The following is a 20,799-nucleotide window of genomic DNA, read 5'->3' as shown; positions in this document are numbered from 1 at the left end:
CTGCTCTCCTGCTGTTGACATTCTGAGCGCTTGGGTGTGGGTGGGGGAGACGGACCACTAACATGTAAACAAGGAGACAGCTAGCTTCCGCAGTGGTTGCGGGGGAGCAGATGACCTGGGGAGGGGACAGCCACTCTAGCTGGTGGGGGGGGGGGGCTGTCTCTGAGTAGGCAGCTACATTCCAGCCAGAGGAACAGCCGGGGGGCGGGGGAGGACCCTGAGGATGAAAGGTGGGGACTGTGGCCAGAGCCCCGTGGACAAGGGAGTCGAGGGCATCCAAGATTCAGGGACCAGATTGGCAGGGCCTGTGGGCCCAGAGAGGAGTTTGGGTTTCAGTTTGAGCCAGAACGGGGGGTGGATTGGGTGAGCATAGGGTCTTGTGGGATGGGGTTGAGCGGGGGGTGGGGGGCATGTGGCCTGACGGGGACTTTGCAATGACAGAATTTGTGGGGCCCAGTGCCAAATGAAAATGTAGCGCCCCTCATTCAAAAAGAAGGCCGGTGAGGAGGAGGAGGCCTGGGGCTGGGTCCTGAGAGCAATTGGAGGGGGTGCCAGCAGTCCTTGCCGTGCCCCCGCCGGGCACATGGGGAGGCTGTGTGGGAGGGGCAGGGGATGAACTTCGGCTCAGGATCTCAGAGGACTGGTCTGTGTCGAGGCTTTCTGGATGCGACCCTGTTTAGTCCTCATGGGGTGAGGGGCTGGGATGGTCCCACAGTGCAGAGGGCGACTCTGAAGCCCAGGGATAGTCAGTGACCCGGAAAGCACTCGGCCCAGTCTTACAGGCCTTGCTTTTTTCAAGGTGATCTCCATTCCACGGATGCGACAGCTGAGGCCGGGCAGAGCTGCCCTCCAACCCTGCCCCCTGGGCTTGTCTCCTCTCACTTCCTGCTCTGCTCTGGGTGGGCTGGGGGGGGGGTTATTTGGGTCTGGAAGTACAGCAGTCTCTGGGGAGCCTCAGGGGGCTCAGGGTGAGGGGGGCAGTGTAAGCGATAAGCCTCCATTGGGTCTGGGTCAGTCGGCTTCGTGGAAGGACTGGTGGCATATCCTTTTATGAGTTAGAAGAATCTAGGTTCTTCTCTTTCCTCTACGTTGGCTGTACTGTTAATGATTAATAATCTGCCTGATTAATAGTCACAGGCTCCGGCTACCCCTCTGGCTTCCTCGGCCCCACCCTGGCTGGACCCTGCTTTCCTCTTTCTCCTTTTCCTTCCTGGCACCCCAGACCCAGCCCTGCCCCCCTTCCAGCCATAGACCCCAGCCAGCACCCCCGTAGAGATTATAGCCCCCCCCAATGCCCTTAGGCAGTCCTTTCAGCCGGGCTCACCTGGGCCTTCAGCAGCGCTGCCGGGTGGGCACCTGACACTCGCACGCACGCCCTCACCACACTGACCTCACCGTCCTGCACCGGGAGCAGGACTCAGGCGCTCATACCTGCAGGGCAGGCAGCCTGGCCGCCAGGACGTCTCTCTCCAGGCTAACAGGGCCTTCTGAGTGGGCTGGGGTGGAGAGCAGCTCCCCAGGGGAGGCAAGGGCTAAGCTGGGTGTGCAAGAGGAGTCCCCCAGAGACTCCACGTGCATCCCCCGACCCAGCAGTATGGAGGCTGGAAGCTCTGTCCCCAGCCCGCTTCTCTGCCGGGATCCGATTTATGTCTTCGCTCTCGTAAGAAGGAGCCGGGAGAGGGTAATTCCCACCACAGGAATGAATGCCTTGCTCATGCTGACTTGGGCATGGGGCCAGGCAGTACGGTGGCTGTTTGGGGGGTCTCCTCTGGGCCCCCAGTTTCTCATCCATGGCCAGCCACACAGAGTTCAGCCTCTGCTGGGGCTCCCAGAGAACCCTTCACCCCCAACTGTGTCCCCCCCCCGTTGCCCCCCCATTCCCCCCCCCCCGGAACCATTGAGTATGGAGCCCACTGACAGATGAACAGTGCAGGGTCTCTGAGGGGCAGTCAGGATTCAGGCTCCTCTCGCGGCCCCCCACACCCCCACTTTGTGTGAGACACTGGGTCCCACTGGAGAGACTACTTCCCAGCTTTTCCGCCGGTACCACACTCCTCCCATTTCCCCTCCGTGACCCACTGAAAATGCCCAGCGGTCCCTTGGGAGTCTGGGAACAGTTCAGGGTGACCTTCCATCTAGCGAGGGAGGAGGCGAGGCTCCAAGAGGAGGTGGGCACGCGGTTTACCAAGCGCCAGGCACTGACAGGCCCCCTCACCTGGAAACTGAGCGCGGACACCCACGGCCTGAGCACCTGGCCCCAGGGAGCACTCCAGCAGGGTGGGGCTGCTCTCACTCCCACCGGGCTACTTGTTTCTACCTGGGACAGATGCACTGCAGCCCCGGGAGGTGAGGTGACTCAGCTAGGAAGAGGTGGGGCCAGGAAACTTGCCCAGGTGAAGGCCAGAGCTGGTGCCAGGCCAGGCTGTCCATGTAGCCACCTAACTGCCACCTGTGCTTGGCCCGGGGGGCAGGAGACAGCCTCCAGGGAGAAAGCCACTGTCATCAAGTCATAAACGCCAGACACAGGGTTGCGGCAGCTGGGAAGGGACACTGTGGGGTGCCGCTGCGGGGACGCAAGGCAGGTACCGGGTCAGGTGAGGGGAGGTGGGCCTGTGGGGGTGGAGTGGTAGGGAGCAGGGGGCCCTAGGATTGGGTCCGACACCACTCACAGGGTGAGCCAGGCTGGTCACTCGGATCCCTGAACTGTTCCTCATCTGTAACGACAATGGGGGCCGGCGTAGGGACGCAGTTAGAGAAGGGGGCTGAGGCAGTTAGCACCCTGCCAGAGGGCAGCTGTGGGACAGGCCTCAGGCACCCGCTCCTCTTTCCCCCATTTTTTTTTTTTTTTTAAAGATTTTATTTATTTATTTGACAGAGATAGAGACAGCCAGTGAGAGAGGGAACACAAGCAGGGGGAGTGGGAGAGGAAGAAGCAGGCTCATAACGGAGGAGCCTGATGTGGGACTCGATCCCAGAACGCCGGGATCACGCCCTGAGCCGAAGGCAGACGCTTAACCGCTGTGCCACCCAGGCGCCCCCTTTCCCCCATTTGGTGACAGGCTGATGAAGGGCTGCTGTGGGTGGGGGCGTTCGCCATCCCCAGGCCATGCAGCTGGGCCCAACTGGCTGGAGGCCAGGGTCAGGCTAACAGCAAAGTACACAGAACCCCCCAGAGCGGTGGGTGCAGTTGGTGCGGGACCCTACCTTGCTCATCTCAGAGTTCCGGGCCAGCAGGGCTGGGGAAGAAATAATGGGCCCAAGGAGAGCAGTACAAGCATGAGCCAGGTCTTCCGACAGACTGCAGGCCCCCTAGAGCCTCCTGAAGTCCAGGCCTCACCAGAGAGGGTTCCTGACTTCTTGGAGCACCAGACCCTGAGTATTGGAGATCCCAGCACCAGACCCCATCCAGGGTGATCTGTCCTTACTGGCATCAGGTGGGAAGGGGCTCTGGGGTTCCTGCGGCCTTTCAGGAACCCTGGGCTCTGTGAAACGTGGTTTTATCGCACTGTAATCTGGCCTCAGAGAGCGCTACCCTGGGGGGCTCACACCATTACAGGTAGAGGGCAGCCTCAGACAGCGGGGAGTGTGGCCGTGCAGCTCTCCTGGGCACAGGGCTCTTGAGACTGGTCACCTGCTGGGGGCCAGGGAGGTGTATGACACACAAATGGCAAGCTGCGGGTTCCTGCTGGGGGCCAGGGTGGAGGCGGGAGGGGCCCTTGCCCTGGGCAAGGCTGAAGGCAGCAGCCTAGAGCTTGCCCCCTGAATGAGGACCCCTAGAAGTGGTGAGTGGATGTGAGTCCCAGGCAGGTCCCTCAGCCCGTCTCTTCACCACCCCATGGCTGTGAGGAGACCTAGAGTAAGGCACACAGTGGCTGGCAGCCGGGCCATTCAGTAAGTGCCCGCTGCCATGAAGGTGATGATGATGGAGGAGTCGCCTTCTGGGAGGAATGCTCCAGACCCACTGCTCCCCAGACCGGTCTAGCCCAGTTCGAGGGTTTAGCTGCACCCCGATTACTGACTCAGGAAGGTGGCCCTGAGATGGAGTGCCCAGGCTCCTGCCTAAGCCGCCCCTGAAGTGTGGGCTGTCCTCACCAGCCCCGCTAGGCTCCACAGACTCAGATCCACCCCAGCCCCTGGGTGCCTTCCCACCACCCCCCCCGCCCCAGCCCCCAGCAGGACAGCTACAGCTCTCGGTTCTTCATCCGGCAAATCCATGACTGTATGTGGCCCTGCGGACGGGGACACAGCCAGATCCCTGTGCCCAAAATTCCACCTTCGTGCGCATCCCTTTGGCTTGTCTCAGACATTTCGCTGCATGTCTGGGCTGGGCCCCATGCTGGGCGCCGGGAACACAGGGTCAGCCTGGCTTGGAGAATCACAGTGTGGGAATGGAATGAGCCCGACCGGGACAAGGCCAGTCGCTGATGAGGTTTACTGCGACGGGAGCAGAAGCGGGGGCTGGAGGCAACATGATCTCTGGCTTGGAGGCTGCCACCCCCTCCTCCCACCTCTTCCGCAGCAGCAGGGACGCATCCACATTCCCTCCCTGGACCACTGAGGGGACACAGGCAAGAGCCACGGCCCGCTTCTGGCTTGGCTCTTCCCCAGGCCCCGGCTGTGCGTGTGAAGCCATCGGAGCCCTTACAGCCCTTCTGAAATGTACGTCCACCTCCGCCCGGCTGGGGTTTCTAGATCTTTTTTTAGTATAGAAGTTTTTCTGCAAACAGAATCTTAGGAGAAGCTCTAATGTATGAAATTGAAAAGCTGAGAGCATCTTTTTGATGGTTTGTGGGGGGGCTGTCCCAGGCCTCATTACCTCTCCCCGTTGTCATCTGGTCCCAGGAGCACCCTGGGGGTTCCCCAAACCTGGTTTGGGGACACCAGTTCTCAGTGCCCACAGAGCCCTTTCCGTGGGATTTTGGTCTGTGTGAGCATGTAGCCCCTCTTCCCCTCCCCAGAGCCACCCACCACGAGTCTCTGCTTCCCCCTCAGATGCCTCAGTCTCCCTCCTGTGGCAAACATTCCTCACACGCCCCTCACCAGATACTGTTTCATCCCTACCGGGTGGTCGAGCAGCCAGGCAGTGTTCCAGACACTTTAAATACACGAAATCCTCCCCACAGCCCTGTGAGCTGAACACCACGGCTCTGCCTCACTGCCTCCAGCTGCCTCTGCACGGTGCGGCCCAGCCCCCTGCACCTTCAGGTGCTCCCCCCCCACCCCAGGGCTCGTGCTCAGCAACCTGTGGCTCTGCTTCTCCCCTTCCTCCTTCCCAGACCTTCCCCAGCTCCCACCTCTTGCCCCTGAGGCTGGGACCCTCCTTGCGCTCCCTCCCTCTGTCACCAGTGTTTAAGGAGCATCTCCATAGCAGCTCACTGGCATTCCCCACCCTGGCCCTCTGTCCCAGGCTGGATGCCCCAGGCTGCCTCCTCGCCTTCTGCACCACAGCTGTCCCGATGCATCCTCCCCTCTGCTCCTGCTGCCTCCTCCCAAGCCCAGCCCCACCGTTCCCACAGGGCTGGGGGCTGTCAGCCCAGCCCCCTGCCCCCTCCTCCCTGGTCCCGTCGACACCTGCGCACTCCAGTTCAGCAGCAGCTAGCCTGTGTGGCTATTAAACTGGAATTCAAATTCAGTTAAATTATAAATGAGTTCTCCATTTCCCAGTCCACATCAAGTGCTCAGTAGCCACGGGGGGGGGGGGTGGGGGGTGGCTAGCGGCTGGTGTGTTGGACAGCGCCACGGAGCTGTTCCCACCATCCCGGAGCGTGCTGCTGGCGTAGGGCTTGGAGCTGGTACTGGCTACCCTCAGGCCCAGGCTGGTGGGGTTGCCGCGTGGGTATGCACAGGTGAGCAGAGGTTGCTTTGCCCTCTGAGCTTCAGTTTCCTTATCTGTAAAATGGGGATGAGAAGTCCTACCTCCAAGGATGGCTGGGAGGGTCAAGTGTATGTAAAACATTGCCGACATCTAAGCGCGTGATGAATGGGGGCCGTGATATTAACATGAATGAGGCAAGGTAGGGGCAGATCTCAGGAGGCAGGGGTCACAACAGCCATGAGCCTCTGTGCTGGACAGTGGGAGCCACTGCAGGCTTCTGAGCACAGCCACCCCATTGGATGATGCCTGAGCGTGACTAATCTGTCAGCCTCCAGCACTGTCCAATAGAACCTTCTGAACTGGTGGAAGTGTTTGTTTCTTCACGACCCATGGGCCTCTGGGGACCAGACGCTTGGTGGGCCAGTGGAGAGCTGAGGGCAGGTCCCAGCCTTGGGAACCAACTTTCTCAGGCACATGCTAACCACTCTGTGGGAAAGTTCTCAGGCAGCTGGCAGGGGGCTGGAATCAGGCGGAGTGGGGAGGGGTTTGGAGGAAGGAGAGAGGGCCAGGGCACTTGGGCTGGTTGTGGGGGAGGGGGAGGGGTGGGGCTCACCATGGAAAGGGCTCCTGGGCATGGGCATTGGGCTGAAGCTTCAGCCAGGCCCCTGCCTTAGAGCTAAGCCAGCAGAAAGAGTAGGGCCCAGATCCTTGTGCCCCAGGGAGTGGCCTGGGCGCCCCATCTGGCTGGTCTAAGAACTGGCTCCTAGTGTAGCTGTGCCTCTCCTTTGGGCCTTGGTTTCCTTATCTGTGGATGGGAGCAGCAGCAGCTCCCCACCTGCCCCATGGTGAACAGGGTTTGCCAGGACTTTCCAGTTACTGGGCAGCTGGGGTCCTTGGCCAGGGTTGGCCCTTTAAGCTGACTTCTCTCTAGGGATTGCCGCGGTGCAGAAGTCCTGGGGACTGAGGGTCGGTACACCAGGCCCTCCCTCAGCCAGGCCGTTTGTGTTCAGCCTGGGGCAGAACCCCCAGATCTGCAGCCCTGCTGGGACCCAGGTCTACCTTGTTGGCAGGTGCAGGGTGTTTGGGGAATCTTGGTTCCCATCTGCTTCATTCCCACAAGCCCTCTGTAGCTGAGCGAGTAGCTTAACCTTGAAGTGTCCATTTCCTCATTTACAAAATGGAAACTCACATACCTTCCTCCAGGGTGGGCCCCAGGAATGGGACCCTAATTTCTCCAGCTGTTTCAGGGGCAGTGCCTGGCACACTGCAGGTTCTTGGGACATGTCCACCAGTAGCCTGGGTGATGCGCTGGCTGGGCGGTGACCCCCACGTGTAGGCTTGACCCGTATGGAGCTCTGCCTGATGGATAGGAGCTGAAGGAATGAATAAAATGATGAGAGCTAAAGAAATAAACACAGGGTCAGTTGTTTCTTTCATCTTGCCAGAACTCTGGAATTGGTCACTCCGTAGCTGCCGCCTCTTCCCACCTTTCTATGTGGGATCGTGGAACCTCACATTAGAAGGACCCTTATTTAGCCTCAGAGTCTTCTGATTCCTCAGGCGCTGACTTGCTCTGCCTAACCCCAGGGAAAGACCCGGAAGCAGTAGTGGAAGCTCCAGGGAGGCTGATTTAGGTCAACAGGAGGAAGAATTTCGACCAGCCCAACATGCTTGGAATGGGTGGCACTAAGACTTGGACAAGCAGAGGCCAGATGGGCACTTGGCAGGGGCACTGGCCTGGGGTGAGAGTTTGGACAATATTCTTACTCCTGGGCGCTTCAGACCCTGGGAAGGAGTTTGGACCCTCTGTGGGACTCCAGATTCCCTGGGCTCTGAAAGCCAAATGAGTCATTGAGAATGCCCTGTAGGGTGATGGGTGCCAGTCAGTAGGAAGCAGCCTTCCGGTTGGCTGAGTCCTTTAACAACGTGGTCCAGCTGCAAGGCCTGGTGTGTTCAGTCATGTCATCTGCATTTGGTTGCCTGGCAGGAAAGGCAAATGGAAGGAAAGAAATGCATTTTTTAGAGCCATCTACCAAGTGCTGGGGTGCATGCAGGATGCTTGGATACCGTGGCTCATCCAGATCTCCCACAGGACTGCAAGGGAGAGGATATCTTCCTTCTGCATCTAAGACTGAGGATCAGAGAGGCTAAGTAACTTGCCTGAGGGCACACAGTAAATTACAGCACTGGGATTCAAACCAAATCTTCCTGACTTCTAATGCCAATGAAGGCCAATGTTCACTGAGCACCTACTATACGCTTAGGCACAGTTACTAGTCTTTTGCATGGATTAATTCATTTGTTATACCTCCATTTTACAGAGAAGGGGAACTGAAGCTGGGAAAGGTAGGATAACTTGCCAAGGTCAGAGGCAGTGTTCAGATCTGACATCGCAACCACTGTGCCTACCCTGTGTCTTAGGCAGAGTTTGCTGCAAAGATGCACTTCCTGCCTGCCTCACGGAGATGGGCAGAGGCCTTGGGTCATATAGGATAAGACTGGAATGGGGTGGAGGTGAGCACAGGGAGGCAGACTTGAGCTCAGAATCAAGATTCCCTTCCAAGCAGATGAACTGATTAATGGACAGAGAGGTAGTGAGGGTGTGTTCAAAGGTGCTCCCAGGCTGGGAGTTGTAGATGGGCCAATTCCTGCCCAAGAGTAGAGATAAGGTGAGCTGTGCAACCTCCAGGATTTCCCCCATGGACATTTCCAGAGCGTCCTGACCTCTTTGCTGCCAGACACAGACCACAGCTGGTCCCTGCTCCCAGTGTAGGAGTTGAGTGCCCCATGGCTGTTCCAGAACGGAGGACACCAGGGATTAGGTGTCATGAGGCAGGCACGGGAGGGGGCCAGAGGATGGTGGGCAGGGGGAGTGGCCATTAGGACATGAGCCACGGAACCACGGAGGAGGCTGGCAGGGCCAGTGAGAGGCTGGTGGAGGGCATTCCCAGGGCTGAGCTAGGACCCTGGTCAGCGCCGCCTAGCTCAGGACCATGGAGAGCTCCCCAGGAGCCTCCTGTCACTCCGCTGACAGCTGTCAGGGTGTGTCTGCATCCACGAGGCTACTGCCAGCCTGGCCAGGCCCACAGTCATAGCCTGTGGTCTCCAGGGAGCACCTGTCCTCTCTGGCCAAGAGCCTCCACTGGACTCAGCCTGAGCCCTGACCCCGAGATCATGGATGGGTTGTCGGGTTTGGGCTCATTTGCTTTCCTCTCTCACCCAATCAACCTTCAAAGCAGAGCCCAAAGAAAGAGGGCACAAGGGGAAGAAGGAAGAAGTAGGAAGAGGGAGGGAAGGAAGAAAATCTGCCCAGGGGCACCTTCTGGGACATGGCCACAGCCACAAGTCAGCACAAGAAGAGGAAGCCCAGTGTGGGCTGATCCTGCCACCATCCTGGGTCAGGATCAGCCTTAGCCTCCCCCATCCCTGAGTATCTGGCTACCAGGAAGCACCCAGCCCATCCCCCACCACCTTCATGCAGGAGACCCAGGCCCCTGAGGTTGGGTACAACTCATGGGGAATGTGTGTGGCGGGGGGGGATTGGGCTGGGGAGGCTCCTAGAGGGCCTGAAAGTTCTTCCTCCTTTCCCCGGCGCCCCCAGAAGCAGGGCACCCTTCCCCAGCCCCCCCACCGTCAGGCTCGGGTTCTGCCTAGGCTTCATTTGCTGAGCCCCCACCCTGCTCCTTGCTCCTCTGAGACAGGACAGCACCCACCAAGGCCCAGGCCTTGCCAGTGGCTCAGCTCCAAGCCTTTACTCCTGCCGCGCCTCCACCCAAAGGTTCTCTCTGCCAAGCTGGGATACAGCAATAGGAGTAAGAAGAGTTGAAGTTTTATTTCGTACTCACTATGCGCCAGGCTCTTTACATGGATTATTGAACTCTTGTTTTATAGATGAAAAGGAGGAGGAAAGTTGTGAACTTGCCTAAGGCTACACAGATAGGAGGTGACAGAGCCAGGATCTGGAGTCTTGTTCGAGAGTCTGTGTGCCTGGAAGTGATGGTGAGCACATTGAGGAGGCCCAGGGCAATACAGGGTTCTTTGTTGAGCACCTGCTGTGTACCGCTCCCTGCCCCAGGGATCTGGTAGTCCAGCTGGGGAGATGGACATCAGGAGAGGTGAGCTCAGCATGGTGAACATTGGGAACAGGGCAGGGCTATAGATTGGGCTCTCTGATTTGGTGTCTCATTTGAACAGGAATGATTATACCCATTTTATAGATGGGGCAGTTGGAGCTCAGAGAGGCCAGTCTTGAGACTCAGGTTGACGGTGGCTGTGTAAACCCAGAGGCTGATGCACGGAGTCAGGAAGAGGGTTGGCAGAGTTCTGGGTGGTTCTTCCAGGTCCTAACCTGGGGCAGAAGCCACTTGGTTTCAAGAGAGGCCAGTCCTGACACAAAACAAGCACCAGAGAAATATTCAGTGACTTTTACTGAAAGGAGTAAGGGCTTAAGTATGGCCTCTGAGCTGCCTAAGGTCATCCTCAGCAGCAGGAAGGACCCGGACAGGGGTTTTGTCCTCAGGGAGCTGCCTGCCTAGGCCTTGGAGGGCAGTGGGCCAGCTCATTAGAGACCCCAAGTCCTTCCTCAGCTAACCTTGCTTCCCCAGGACCTGGGGTCCTGAGTTCCTGGAGGGGCTCAAGCTAATGCATGCCAGCAAGCAGGAGTAGGGGGTGGAGAATGGTGAGCTGGGCAATGCCCTCCAACCCAGCTCCTTCTCCCAGAGCCCACAGGGGGACGTCAGAGCCGAAGCATTGCTCACCCCACCCCCATCCACCCTGTGAAGCTTCTAGACCAAGCGTACTGTGGAAAGGACATGAGATTTGGATCTAGAGACCAAAGTCAACAGCCAGACTCTGCCATTAGCCGGCGATGCGAGTGGCCACGCCCCTCATGCAGCCTCAGTGTTTGCACCTGCTGCGAGGGCCCGCAGAGACGGCCTGACTCAAAGCCCAGCTCTGCCGTTCATCATCTCCACAAAGGCTGCTGAGGGGCCGCCCCCACCCAAGTCAAAGGCTTCTCCATCCTTCTAGGTCCTGACTCCTTGCTTACACTTCACGTCCAGGTCTTGAGCAAATCCAACAGAACCTGAGCACTTTCTGCACCCCCCCCCCCACTGTGGTTCAAGCCTCCCCCACCACACCTGGAAGGTGCTGGGGCCTCCTCGCCGCGCTCCCTGCTCCACCCTGCAGGCAACCGTGTACTCTCCACAGAGCAGCCTGAGTGAGTCTGTGCAGACCAGAGTCTGGTCATGTTCCTCCTCTGCCCAGAATCCTCCTGTGAAAGCCACGTTTGCTGCTGTGGCCCCAGGCTCTGCGTGATCTGGGCCTGTCCCGTCTTTCTTCCTCCTGAGCGCTGGCTGTTCCTTATGCCCAGAACCTTCTTCCCCTGCCCCCTCGTTGTCTTCAAGTCTCCGTCTTCTCAGGGAGGCCTGCACTGAGCACCCTGTTTGTCACTGAACCCACTCCGCCTCCTAGCCTTTACCCAGCTTTTTCTCTGGAGCATGACTTTTTCTAATGTGCAGTGCTACTTGACTCACTGATTTCTAGTTTATTGCAGTCCCTTGTCCCCCCACCCCCGTGTGTGCTGCATGGAAGTGGGAGTCCTTATCTGCCTTGTCTGCTGGGCTCCCAGGGCCTGGCACAGTGCCTGGCACACTGCCTGGCACACAGTGGGCTCTTGATAAGTAGTTGCTGCGTGAGTGGATGATACGGGTCAGGTGAGCACCCTGTGGGGTGTTGTGTGGGTCAAATGTGATGGTGGCTGTTCCATCCTCTGGGTTGTCTTCCCTGGTCACCAGTAGACTCTTTGTGGATGTCACCCTGCTTGGGTTGAGCGTGGCAGACGGAGGGGCTCAGGACAGGTTTGCCAGTGGGGGAAAGCCCACTGTGGACCCCACAGAGTCTGACCCTTACTAATTGTGTGACGCTGGGCAAGTTATATCATCTTTGTGGCCTCGGTGTTTTCATCTGTAAGATGGGGATGACAGTGGTACCTGCTTCGTGTTGAGAGGATCCAGTGAGGTCTAGTGTGGCATGTGCTTGGGACAGTCAGTGGCTTGTAAGCGTCAATGACCGTCAGCTTTATTGTTACACTTGATGGGTTCTAGGCGAAGCTTTATCATGGAGGTAGATAGAAACTGCCAGCTGGGGCCTGATTCGGTTCCGCGGATTTAGCGCACAGCGGGGCCACGCGGAGGGATGCATCTCAGCTGTGAGGAGGGGGGCGGTGCTGGCACGGGAACAGAACTATCCTCATGGCCTTTGGGAAAAGTCTCGTCATCTTTCTGAGTCTCCGTTTCCCCGTCTGTAAAATGGATGGTTGCACTAACCTCGCAGGTGGGTGAGATTTGCATGAGACCTCAGGAGCCAATGCTTTGTTTACTCAGTTTCCTATTTAGATGCCACTCAGTCAGAAAAAAAGTATTTCAAGCACTTATTAAAATACATGAAGATAAGATAAAAAGGGATCAGGCCCAGAGGAGTAGGAGTGAAGCTCGAAGTGACAGTGTCCCAGAAAATCTGGCCTGGGAGGCACTGAGTTGCTCCCGGCCGACCCCCTCGCGTTTCAGTGTTGCCTGAGCAGCCCGAGTGGTGAGGGAGCCACACACACTTCCTTGATCGTCTGCAGCCAGCCAGGCTCGGGCCTCATCAAAGGGCCTCACTCTGAAAGCTCCAGTGAAAGGGGGATCCCGGGCACTGGTGAGTCTGTCCTCCGAAGGGCACATGTGGCCAGGTGCTACCAGATCCTGAAAGCCAGCCTGCTAGGGCATCCAAGGGGCAGCTGGGTCAGGGTGACCCCGGTAGGGGCCCTTCACACTCAGCAGGGCCACTGCTGCTTGGGGAATGAGTGGCAGCGGCAGCCTGGCCCTGCCCTCCACCGCTCATGGGCCGGTTCAGCCTAACTACGGCCAGAATTGGGGTGTGCTCCGCAGGGGCAGGTTCCAAGTGGGGAAAAAAGAGGCTGCCAGAAGGATCAGGGCTGCCTTTCTAAGTCCTCAGGGCCCTCTGGCCGGTCAGTCTGGAAGCTTCTGCTGTGCTGACCTTTGTCTGCAGTGTTGCTGATGCCTGGTCTCTGCCACAGCAGGAAGTCCTATCTACCCGTCTTTATTGAGCCTCACCCCGTTGCCCCTCCACTCACCCCGCTGGCCTGGTCTGTGTGGTCTCACTTTGGCAGAGTAGGGCTGGGACCCATTATAGAGAGAGAAGCAGCCCCTCCCTCCCGCCTTCCCCAAAGCTGGTGTAGACAAGCACCCCCCCCCCAGCTGACGTTCAACAGAGGCCAGACCCCCAGCCCCCATTGTCCTGCCTGCCTGCCGGCAGTCAGCTGTGCCAGCCACCCTCGGGCAGGCTCCCGGAGTACTGGGCATTCAGACTGGAGGAGGTGGGTCCCTTGGACCTGGTAGTGCAAGTACCCTGGCTAGTGGGCTTGGTGGCGACTCCACTGTTCCTCACCACGTTGCTCGGGACTCCTCACCATCATCAGGCAGGGAAGGGGCTGGAGCACAGGAGTCAAGCCACCCAGGTTCCTGCCCCAGCTTGGTAACATCAAGCAGGTTCCTGAAGCCCCCTGGGTCTGGGTTTCCTCCTCTGTAAAATTAAAAGGTTGGCGGAGGTGGTTCTTAAACTTTGTTCTAGATCAGATGTTTCGTCATTCTGTGCCTTATGACCAATAGCTTAGAGAAAATTATGCTGGAATCTTCCAGCCTTGAAAGGATGGAAGTTTATTGAGCCACTGCTGCCCACCGGGAACATGATACCCATTTCACGGGTGTAGAAACGAGGTTTAGAATGGTCAGGAGCCTTGCTTAAGGTCACAGAAGTTTGAAGCCAAGTGTGCATCTTTCCACTCTCCCCTGCTGTCCTCGGAGTTAGGAAGTGGATGGGAGAGTATGGCAGCAGGGCACCCAAATGACCCAGAGAAGTAAGAAGCCCCAGAAAGGAACATGTGAAGGGAAAGAATGTTCTACGTGGAAGGACAGTGCCTCACTCACGGGGATCTATGGGAGGGAAAATGAAAACACCAGACACCAAAGGCCGGTTTCTGTCCTAGTCCCTCCCGAGACTTCGGTAGATCATCCAACCAGGTCATTGGTCCTACTTGGCCCAGTGGGTGTAGCCTCCCAGCCTGCCTGCCCCGCTCCCTGGGCTCTAGGACAAAAAGAGCTGGAGTATTATAATCCGAAGCGCATTCTTGCTTCATAGGTTCATTCATGAGATAAATAGCACATATGAAATAGGTATAGACTTTCGTTAATAGTAATGTGGCCATTTCAATTTTCCAGTTACGACAAATGTACCGTGGTGGTGTAAGACATCAGCCATGGGGGAGACCAAGCGAAGAGTGTAAGGGAGCCCTGGGTTCTACCTTTGCAACTTCCCGATACGCTACAAATACCCTACAATAGAAAGTTTACCTAAATTGTAAAAAACAATATACAAGGCTCTCCATCCCACAGCTATAAGCTAATTGATAAATCGAACTGTGTAAGTGAGTAGAAAAAATGGTTATACTCAGGAGTCACTCATGAGTAGAGAGTGATTCATTCAAAATACCCATGGAATAGTGTGTGGGATTTAAAAGGAAATGGTAGATTTATTACTACTGATGTGAAAATCTCTTTAATCTATCATTGATTGAGGAAAACAACTTGATTGTACCTAATATCCAATATGATATTTATGAAAAATATGAAATCAACAGAAATATTGCATATAAACCCAGCAACACACCTCAAACAGATCAAACTATTTATGCCTGGAGATCGCTCTGGTAAAGGGGTAATGAAGGGGAACTTTTCTTTTAAATATGTTAGAATTAAATGGATTTCCTTGAGACCTGTGAATTTTTTCAGTAGGAATTAAAAAGATTTGTCAGGGGCATCTGGTGGCTCGGTTGGGCATCTGCCTTTGGCTTGGGTCATGATCCTGGGGTCCTGGGGTAGAGCCCCGCATTGGGCTCCCTTCTCAGAGGGGACTCTGCTTCTCCATCTGCCCCTCCCCCCTGCTCATGTGCGCTCGCTCTCTCTCAGATAAATAAGTAAAAATCTTCTTATTTATTTATCTGAGAGAGAGAGAAACAGCCAGCGAGAGGGGGAACACAAGCAGGGGGAGTGGGAGAGGAAGAAGCAGGCTCCCAGCAGAGGAGCCTGATGTGGGGCTCGATCCCAGGACTCTGGGATCACGCCCTGAGCTGAAGGCAGACGCTTAATGACTGAGCCACTCAGGTGCTCCAATACATAAAATCTTAAAAAAAGATTTGTCCACATATCCACGAAAAGGGGGGGGGGAGGGAGAGAGAGAGAGAGAGAGAGAGAAGGAAGGAAGGAAGGAAAGGAAAAAGGAAAGAGGAAAGCACCCTGGGAAGGGCGTGGGGGGGCCCCCCGGTGTCTGCAGTCTGCAGCCCACTCTGCCCCTCCCTTGGGGCACGTTCTGCACTGCGGAGCTGGGCTCTTCCCAGGCTGCATTGTTCCTGGATCAAAGTCTAGCGATAAAGCTGAAGCTGGTCTGGGCCGGGTAAGCAGGCCAGGTGGAGAGCAGGCTGCAGAGGGGGTGGTGTGGTGACCTGGTCCTCTCTGAAGGGAAGGGCTGCGGGAACAGGGAAGAGGATGACCTGAGCCAGGAGGGGAATTTCCTTGATGCCTCGCCTTCCAGGGGTACTTGCTACAGCAGGTTGGACTCACAGGCTGGACTCCGGGGACCAGGAGGTGACTTCCTGCAGGGGTGCCAGGCCCTGGCCAGGATGTTCACAGACACGGTGGCGGCAAAGGCCTCCTCAGGTTCCCTCTCTTAGGAGAGGGCCCTCCAGCTCTGCTCACGCGGGTCTGCAGAGCCGTGACCAGTGTGCTCTATCCCTCTCTCCTGCAGGATGAAGATGAGACGCTACAAGCTCTTTCTCGTGTTCTGTATGGCCGGCCTGTGCCTCATCTCCTTCCTGCACTTCTTTAAGACCCTGTCCTATGTCACCTTCCCCCGAGAACTGGCCTCCCTCAGCCCGAATCTCGTGTCCAGCTTCTTCTGGAACAATGCCCCCGTCACGCCCCAGGCCAGCCCGGAGCCGGGCAGCCCCGACCTGCTGCGAACGCCGCTCTATTCTCACTCGCCCCTGCTCCAGCCGCTGTCCCCAAGCAAGGCCGGCGAGGAACTCCACCGGATGGACTTCGTGCTGCCCGAGGACACCACGGAGTATTTCGTCCGCACCAAGGCGGGAGGCGTCTGCTTCAAACCAGGTACCAAGATGCTGGAGAAGCCCCCCTCGGGGCGGCCCGAGGAGAAGGCCGAGGGTGCTGACGGCTCGTCGGCCCGGGGCCCGGCCCGGCACCTGCTGAGCGCCCGCGAGCGCCTGGGGGCCCGCGGCCCGCGGCGCAAGTGGGTGGAGTGCGTGTGCCTCCCGGGCTGGCACGGGCCCAGCTGTGGCGTGCCCACCGTGGTGCAGTACTCCAACCTGCCCACCAAGGAGCGCTTGGTGCCCCGCGAGGTGCCGCGGCGGGTCATCAACGCCATCAACATCAACCACGAGTTCGATCTGCTGGACGTGCGCTTCCACGAGCTGGGCGACGTGGTGGACGCGTTCGTGGTGTGCGAGTCCAACTTCACGGCGTACGGGGAGCCGCGGCCGCTCAAGTTCCGCGAGATGCTGACCAACGGCACCTTCGAGTACATCCGGCACAAGGTGCTCTACGTCTTCCTGGACCACTTCCCGCTGGGCGGGCGGCAGGACGGCTGGATCGCCGACGACTACCTGCGCACCTTCCTGACGCAGGACGGCGTGTCGCGCCTGCGCAACCTGCGGCCCGACGACGTCTTCATCATCGACGACGCCGACGAGATCCCGGCGCGCGACGGCGTGCTCTTCCTCAAGCTCTACGATGGCTGGACGGAGCCCTTCGCCTTCCACATGCGCAAGTCGCTGTACGGCTTCTTCTGGAAGCAGCCCGGCACGCTGGAGGTGGTGTCGGGCTGCACGGTGGACATGCTGCAGACGGTGTACGGGCTGGACGGCATCCGCCTGCGCCGCCGCCAGTACTACACCATGCCCAACTTCCGCCAGTACGAGAACCGCACCGGCCACATCCTGGTGCAGTGGTCGCTCGGCAGCCCCCTGCACTTCGCCGGCTGGCACTGCTCCTGGTGCTTCACGCCCGAGGGCATCTACTTCAAGCTCGTGTCCGCCCAGAACGGCGACTTCCCCCGCTGGGGGGACTACGAGGACAAGCGGGACCTCAACTACATCCGGAGCTTGATCCGCACCGGGGGCTGGTTTGACGGCACGCAGCAGGAGTACCCGCCGGCCGACCCCAGTGAACACATGTACGCCCCTAAGTACCTGCTCAGCAACTACGCCCAGTTCCGTTACCTGCTGGACAACCCCTACCAGGAGCCCAAGAGCACAGCGGAAGGTGGGCGGCGGAACAGGGGTCCCGAGGGAAGGCCACCCGCCAGGGGCAAATTGGATGTGGTCGAGGGCTAAGGCTGCATGATCTTACAGGGCCAGTGGCAGGGTGGGGGGTGGCGGCTGCCCCTCCTGATATTTTTCTGCCTCCCTCTGCCGTCTGGCTGGTTCTTGAGAAGACCAGGAGTGCATGGGTGGAGGAGTCTTCCCTACTCGGGCCCTTGTGAATCAAGGGTCAGGCCTGTGAGCTCACAAAACATCCTTCCTCATCAGGAGAGGGGAGTCCAGCCCTTCAGTCCACCAAGAGCCCTGTGGCCGGGAGGTGCCAGCCGGGAGTGCATGATGGTTTCTGGGTAGCAAGGGAGGGCGGGCAGGTTGGGGAAGGGAACCTGCAGGAGCTCCCCCAGGGCCACCAGGGGGGAGCTGCGGCCCCTGCCGGGAAGAAACCTACCATTTGGCCTCCTGGGGCTTTGGACCTGTGGCGGAAAAGTGGACGTGCCAGGAGGTCCTGGGGCTCTGTAAATAGATGCTTTTGGGTCCAGGAGGAAAAGGGGACACCAGGGTGGGAGGGGATGAAAAACAGCAGCCAGCTGGGAAGACTTGCGGTGTCCTCAGAAGAGCTGAGCCAGAGGGAGCTGAGAGCTCTGTCCCATGGGTCACCCCTGTGCTGGATGGCACCTGTGGGGTAGGCGGGGATCTGTGGAAGCCCAAGGAGTCTTCCTTTTGGTTCCAAACCTGGCCTTGACATTCCTTCTTTCTTTTTATATTGCTATTTTGTGGGCTGCCCACTCAGCCCTTGCAAGGCCAAGAGTCCAGTTCTCAGGGTGGGATGGGAGCCCGAGGCTGGACCATCAGCCAGCCTAGTAGGTCGGGCCTGGGAGGGGGTGTGGGGGAGGAGGCAGTTCACCATCACCCCTTCCCACTGAAACGCACAGCCGCAGCTCCCCACCGTCTCTGGTCGAGTCACCCTTGTGCCCCTCCTTGGGGCTGGCTAGAACCGGGAAGGGCCCACGGGGCTGCCCTGGGCCCAGAGGGACTTGAAGGCCAGCTGTATGTCGTCTCATTCCTCTTTGCGATTCTAAGCTGCTTTAATTGAGACCCCAAAATACAGTGGTTTAAGCAAGACAGGCTTGTTTCCAGCCTAACTGTTAAGAGAGGGATGGTCCAGACCCAGTAAGGCAGCTCTGCTTTCCTTCACGTGCACCTTCTGATTCTGGATAGAGTGGTTGCTTCAGCTCCCACCATCACATGTGCATCCCAGTCCAGGGGAAGCAGAGAAGGGCAAGAGAAGCACATGCCCTTTCTTGTTAAGGGCCTGAGCTGGAAATGGCATGGTCACTTCTGATCGCATCTCACTGGCCAGGTCTTAGTCACATGGTCACAAGTAGCTGCAAGGAAAGCTGGGAAAGGTAGTCTTCAGCCACATGCCCGGCCTCAGCTTGAGAGTTCTCTTAGTAAAGGAAGGAGGAGAGAATGGAGAGAGGAGACAAGGAGCATCTCTGGCACAGAGGAAGGGGGATGGGGAGAGAGTATAGGAATGACTAACGAAGTCCTAGGATGCTACTCTCAGTTCAGAGCTCCTAGAAGCACCCGCTCGTCTCCCCACTCACTGCCAGCCCAGGGTTGGAGGGCAATTAGAGCCTGTAGTTGTAGGAGGGGTGACACAGCCCCCTGCCGAGGCCCCGTAGATGTTCACCCAGTGATGCCAGGATGCAGAGGCTGCCCGTGGAACGGTACATGTTTGTGCGTGTGTGTGTGTGTGTGTGTGTGTGTGTGTGTGTATTTATGGGCATGTGTGCATGCTTGGTGTGTACTTGTACATGTCTGTATTGGGGTGTCCCTGTAAATATATGCTAATGTATGGATGTGGGGGCAGGGCCCAGGCCTCCCCTTCCCCAGGACCTGGAGCCTGCGGCCACACCTCCTTACAACTCCCCCAAAGTGACTGAGGCAGAAAGCCCTTGGGGAGCCTAGAAAGCAAGGCTAAAGGGGGTGCGGGGTCTGTCTGTCTGTTCGTCTTTCAGTCCAAGGAAGGAGAATCCTCCTGACCTGAGGGCTGAACAGCTGAGAGCTCACTACCTCCCCAGCCCATCTTGGTCCCAGCCATGTCCTTCCAATCCATCCCACCCAGCCTCCAGCCTGAACTTTCTCTGGATGTCTTATTGGGGTTTCCTGATGGGCCAGGAGAGACGGTATCTCCCTTACCATAGCTCTGTCCAAGGAAATGTTGTGTGGGCGTGGCCTGGGGAGCTGGCTGCAGAGCAGTCTCGGTGGGCAGGCATGAAGCAGGTGGAGGGGGCTCGCTGGCCTCCACTCTCCCTCCCCAAGGGGGTCTGTGGCGTGCCCTGAGGGAACTCCTCCCTTGGAGTTACAGCAATTGCCCTCCCAGTCCCTGTTGGAGCTGAGAAGTGGCAAAAGAGGTCAGAATGTCCCTGTGGCTCTGGGCCAACCCAGGCCAGGGCCTGCCTTTCCAGCCACCTTGCTCACCTCCTGGACCAGCATTCTGGGGGCTCCTGAATCGTGCCTCAGCCCCAGCCCAGGGCGGGCTTCCTCGTCCCTTCCTCCTGGCACCCTCAGCTGTCTGGGAAGCCCCCTCCCCAGGCTGGTGGGGGTCCCTGGCCACCAGTTCACCAGCTCCAGGGCAGGGGAAGGAGAAGTGGGGGAGCCCAGACCTGCCAGGCTCCCCCTTCCCTCTCAGACCCAGAGCATGGTCGTGGTCACTGCCATGGGGAGACCTGGCCATTGGGTAGAGAGGGCAGCCATCGGGGAGGGGGGCAAGCCGTGGAGTTGAAGAGTTTCACTTATACTCATATCATACACTGGGAATTTTGGGGGGGCAGGGGATCCCTGGGCCACTCCCCCAGTATGAAAGGAAACCAAACTGTGAATGGGAGTGCGGGCGCACTGCTAGCCCTGTCGCCATCACCAGGTGTCTTTCCCTGGGAACCACTGGCCCTGTGACCTCTAGACTCAGGAGGCTCAGCCCACTCAAGGTCATGTCAGTTCTCGAGGGCAGGTTTGCAGGGGCGGATGTGAGAGAGCTGTGGGGGCAAAGGTGACAGGTGGGGAGGGGAGACGGAACTTCTCCAAGCAGAAGACGGGGCCCTGGGAAATGTATAATTTAAGGATGCCAATGATAATAGTATTATTTTTTTTGTAAGGGAAAATCAATATGTACATTCTGAAATCATTTTCTCTGTAAATGGTTGGATTTCATTTCACCCTTAAAGGGATGCTCTAAGAAAAAGATAATATTAATAATAAAAACAGCTACAAAGTCTGAAAAGTACGCGTGTGGGGCCAGTTTGGGGGTGCTCTGGGTCAGGGAGGGGTGCAAGGGAGTGGTTCTGGTCTTAAATACTGCCTCACCGCCAGGGCTGGGCCAGTGGGGTGCGAGCGTCCCCACGGACCTGATGGCTGCTGGGGAGAAGGGGGACACGTGGAGCCCCTTCACTGAGGGATGCAGTCTCACAGGCACGCACGCACGCCGCCAGGGGTGCGTCCTCCCCCACCCCACCCACAGCTGGGGGAAACGCTGGACGGGAAAGTGCTAGGAGGAGGGCCGCAGAAAGAAGAAGTGGGCCCAGGACTGGCGACA

The 20,799-nt window shown here is 58.0% G+C and overlaps 1 protein-coding gene across 4 annotated transcripts in view; it reads left to right on the top strand.

Moving 5' to 3' along the window:
- The window catches only part of MGAT3 (beta-1,4-mannosyl-glycoprotein 4-beta-N-acetylglucosaminyltransferase), a 31,734-nt gene extending 11,239 nt beyond the window's left edge, over positions 1 to 20,495 (top strand). For 3 of the 4 annotated variants that reach the window (XM_087868694.1, XM_045779655.2, XM_087868693.1), the window contains exon 2: positions 15,677 to 20,495. In XM_087868694.1, coding sequence (XP_087724820.1) covers positions 15,678 to 17,279 — 1,602 coding nt within the window. In that variant the 5' untranslated portion in view covers position 15,677 and the 3' untranslated portion in view covers positions 17,280 to 20,495. Of the gene's footprint in view, positions 1 to 9,706; positions 9,815 to 15,676 lie in introns of all 4 variants that reach the window. The other variant, XM_087868695.1, reaches the window with a different exon arrangement.
- Positions 20,496 to 20,799: the final 304 nt, after the last annotated feature.

The sequence above is a fragment of the Ursus americanus genome, chromosome 17 (genome assembly GCF_024610735.1).
Source record: "Ursus americanus isolate L20-20 chromosome 17, mUrsAme1.1.p, whole genome shotgun sequence".
Classification (NCBI taxonomy): domain Eukaryota; kingdom Metazoa; phylum Chordata; class Mammalia; order Carnivora; family Ursidae; genus Ursus; species Ursus americanus.
This window is presented reverse-complemented; position numbering and strand designations above follow the sequence as displayed.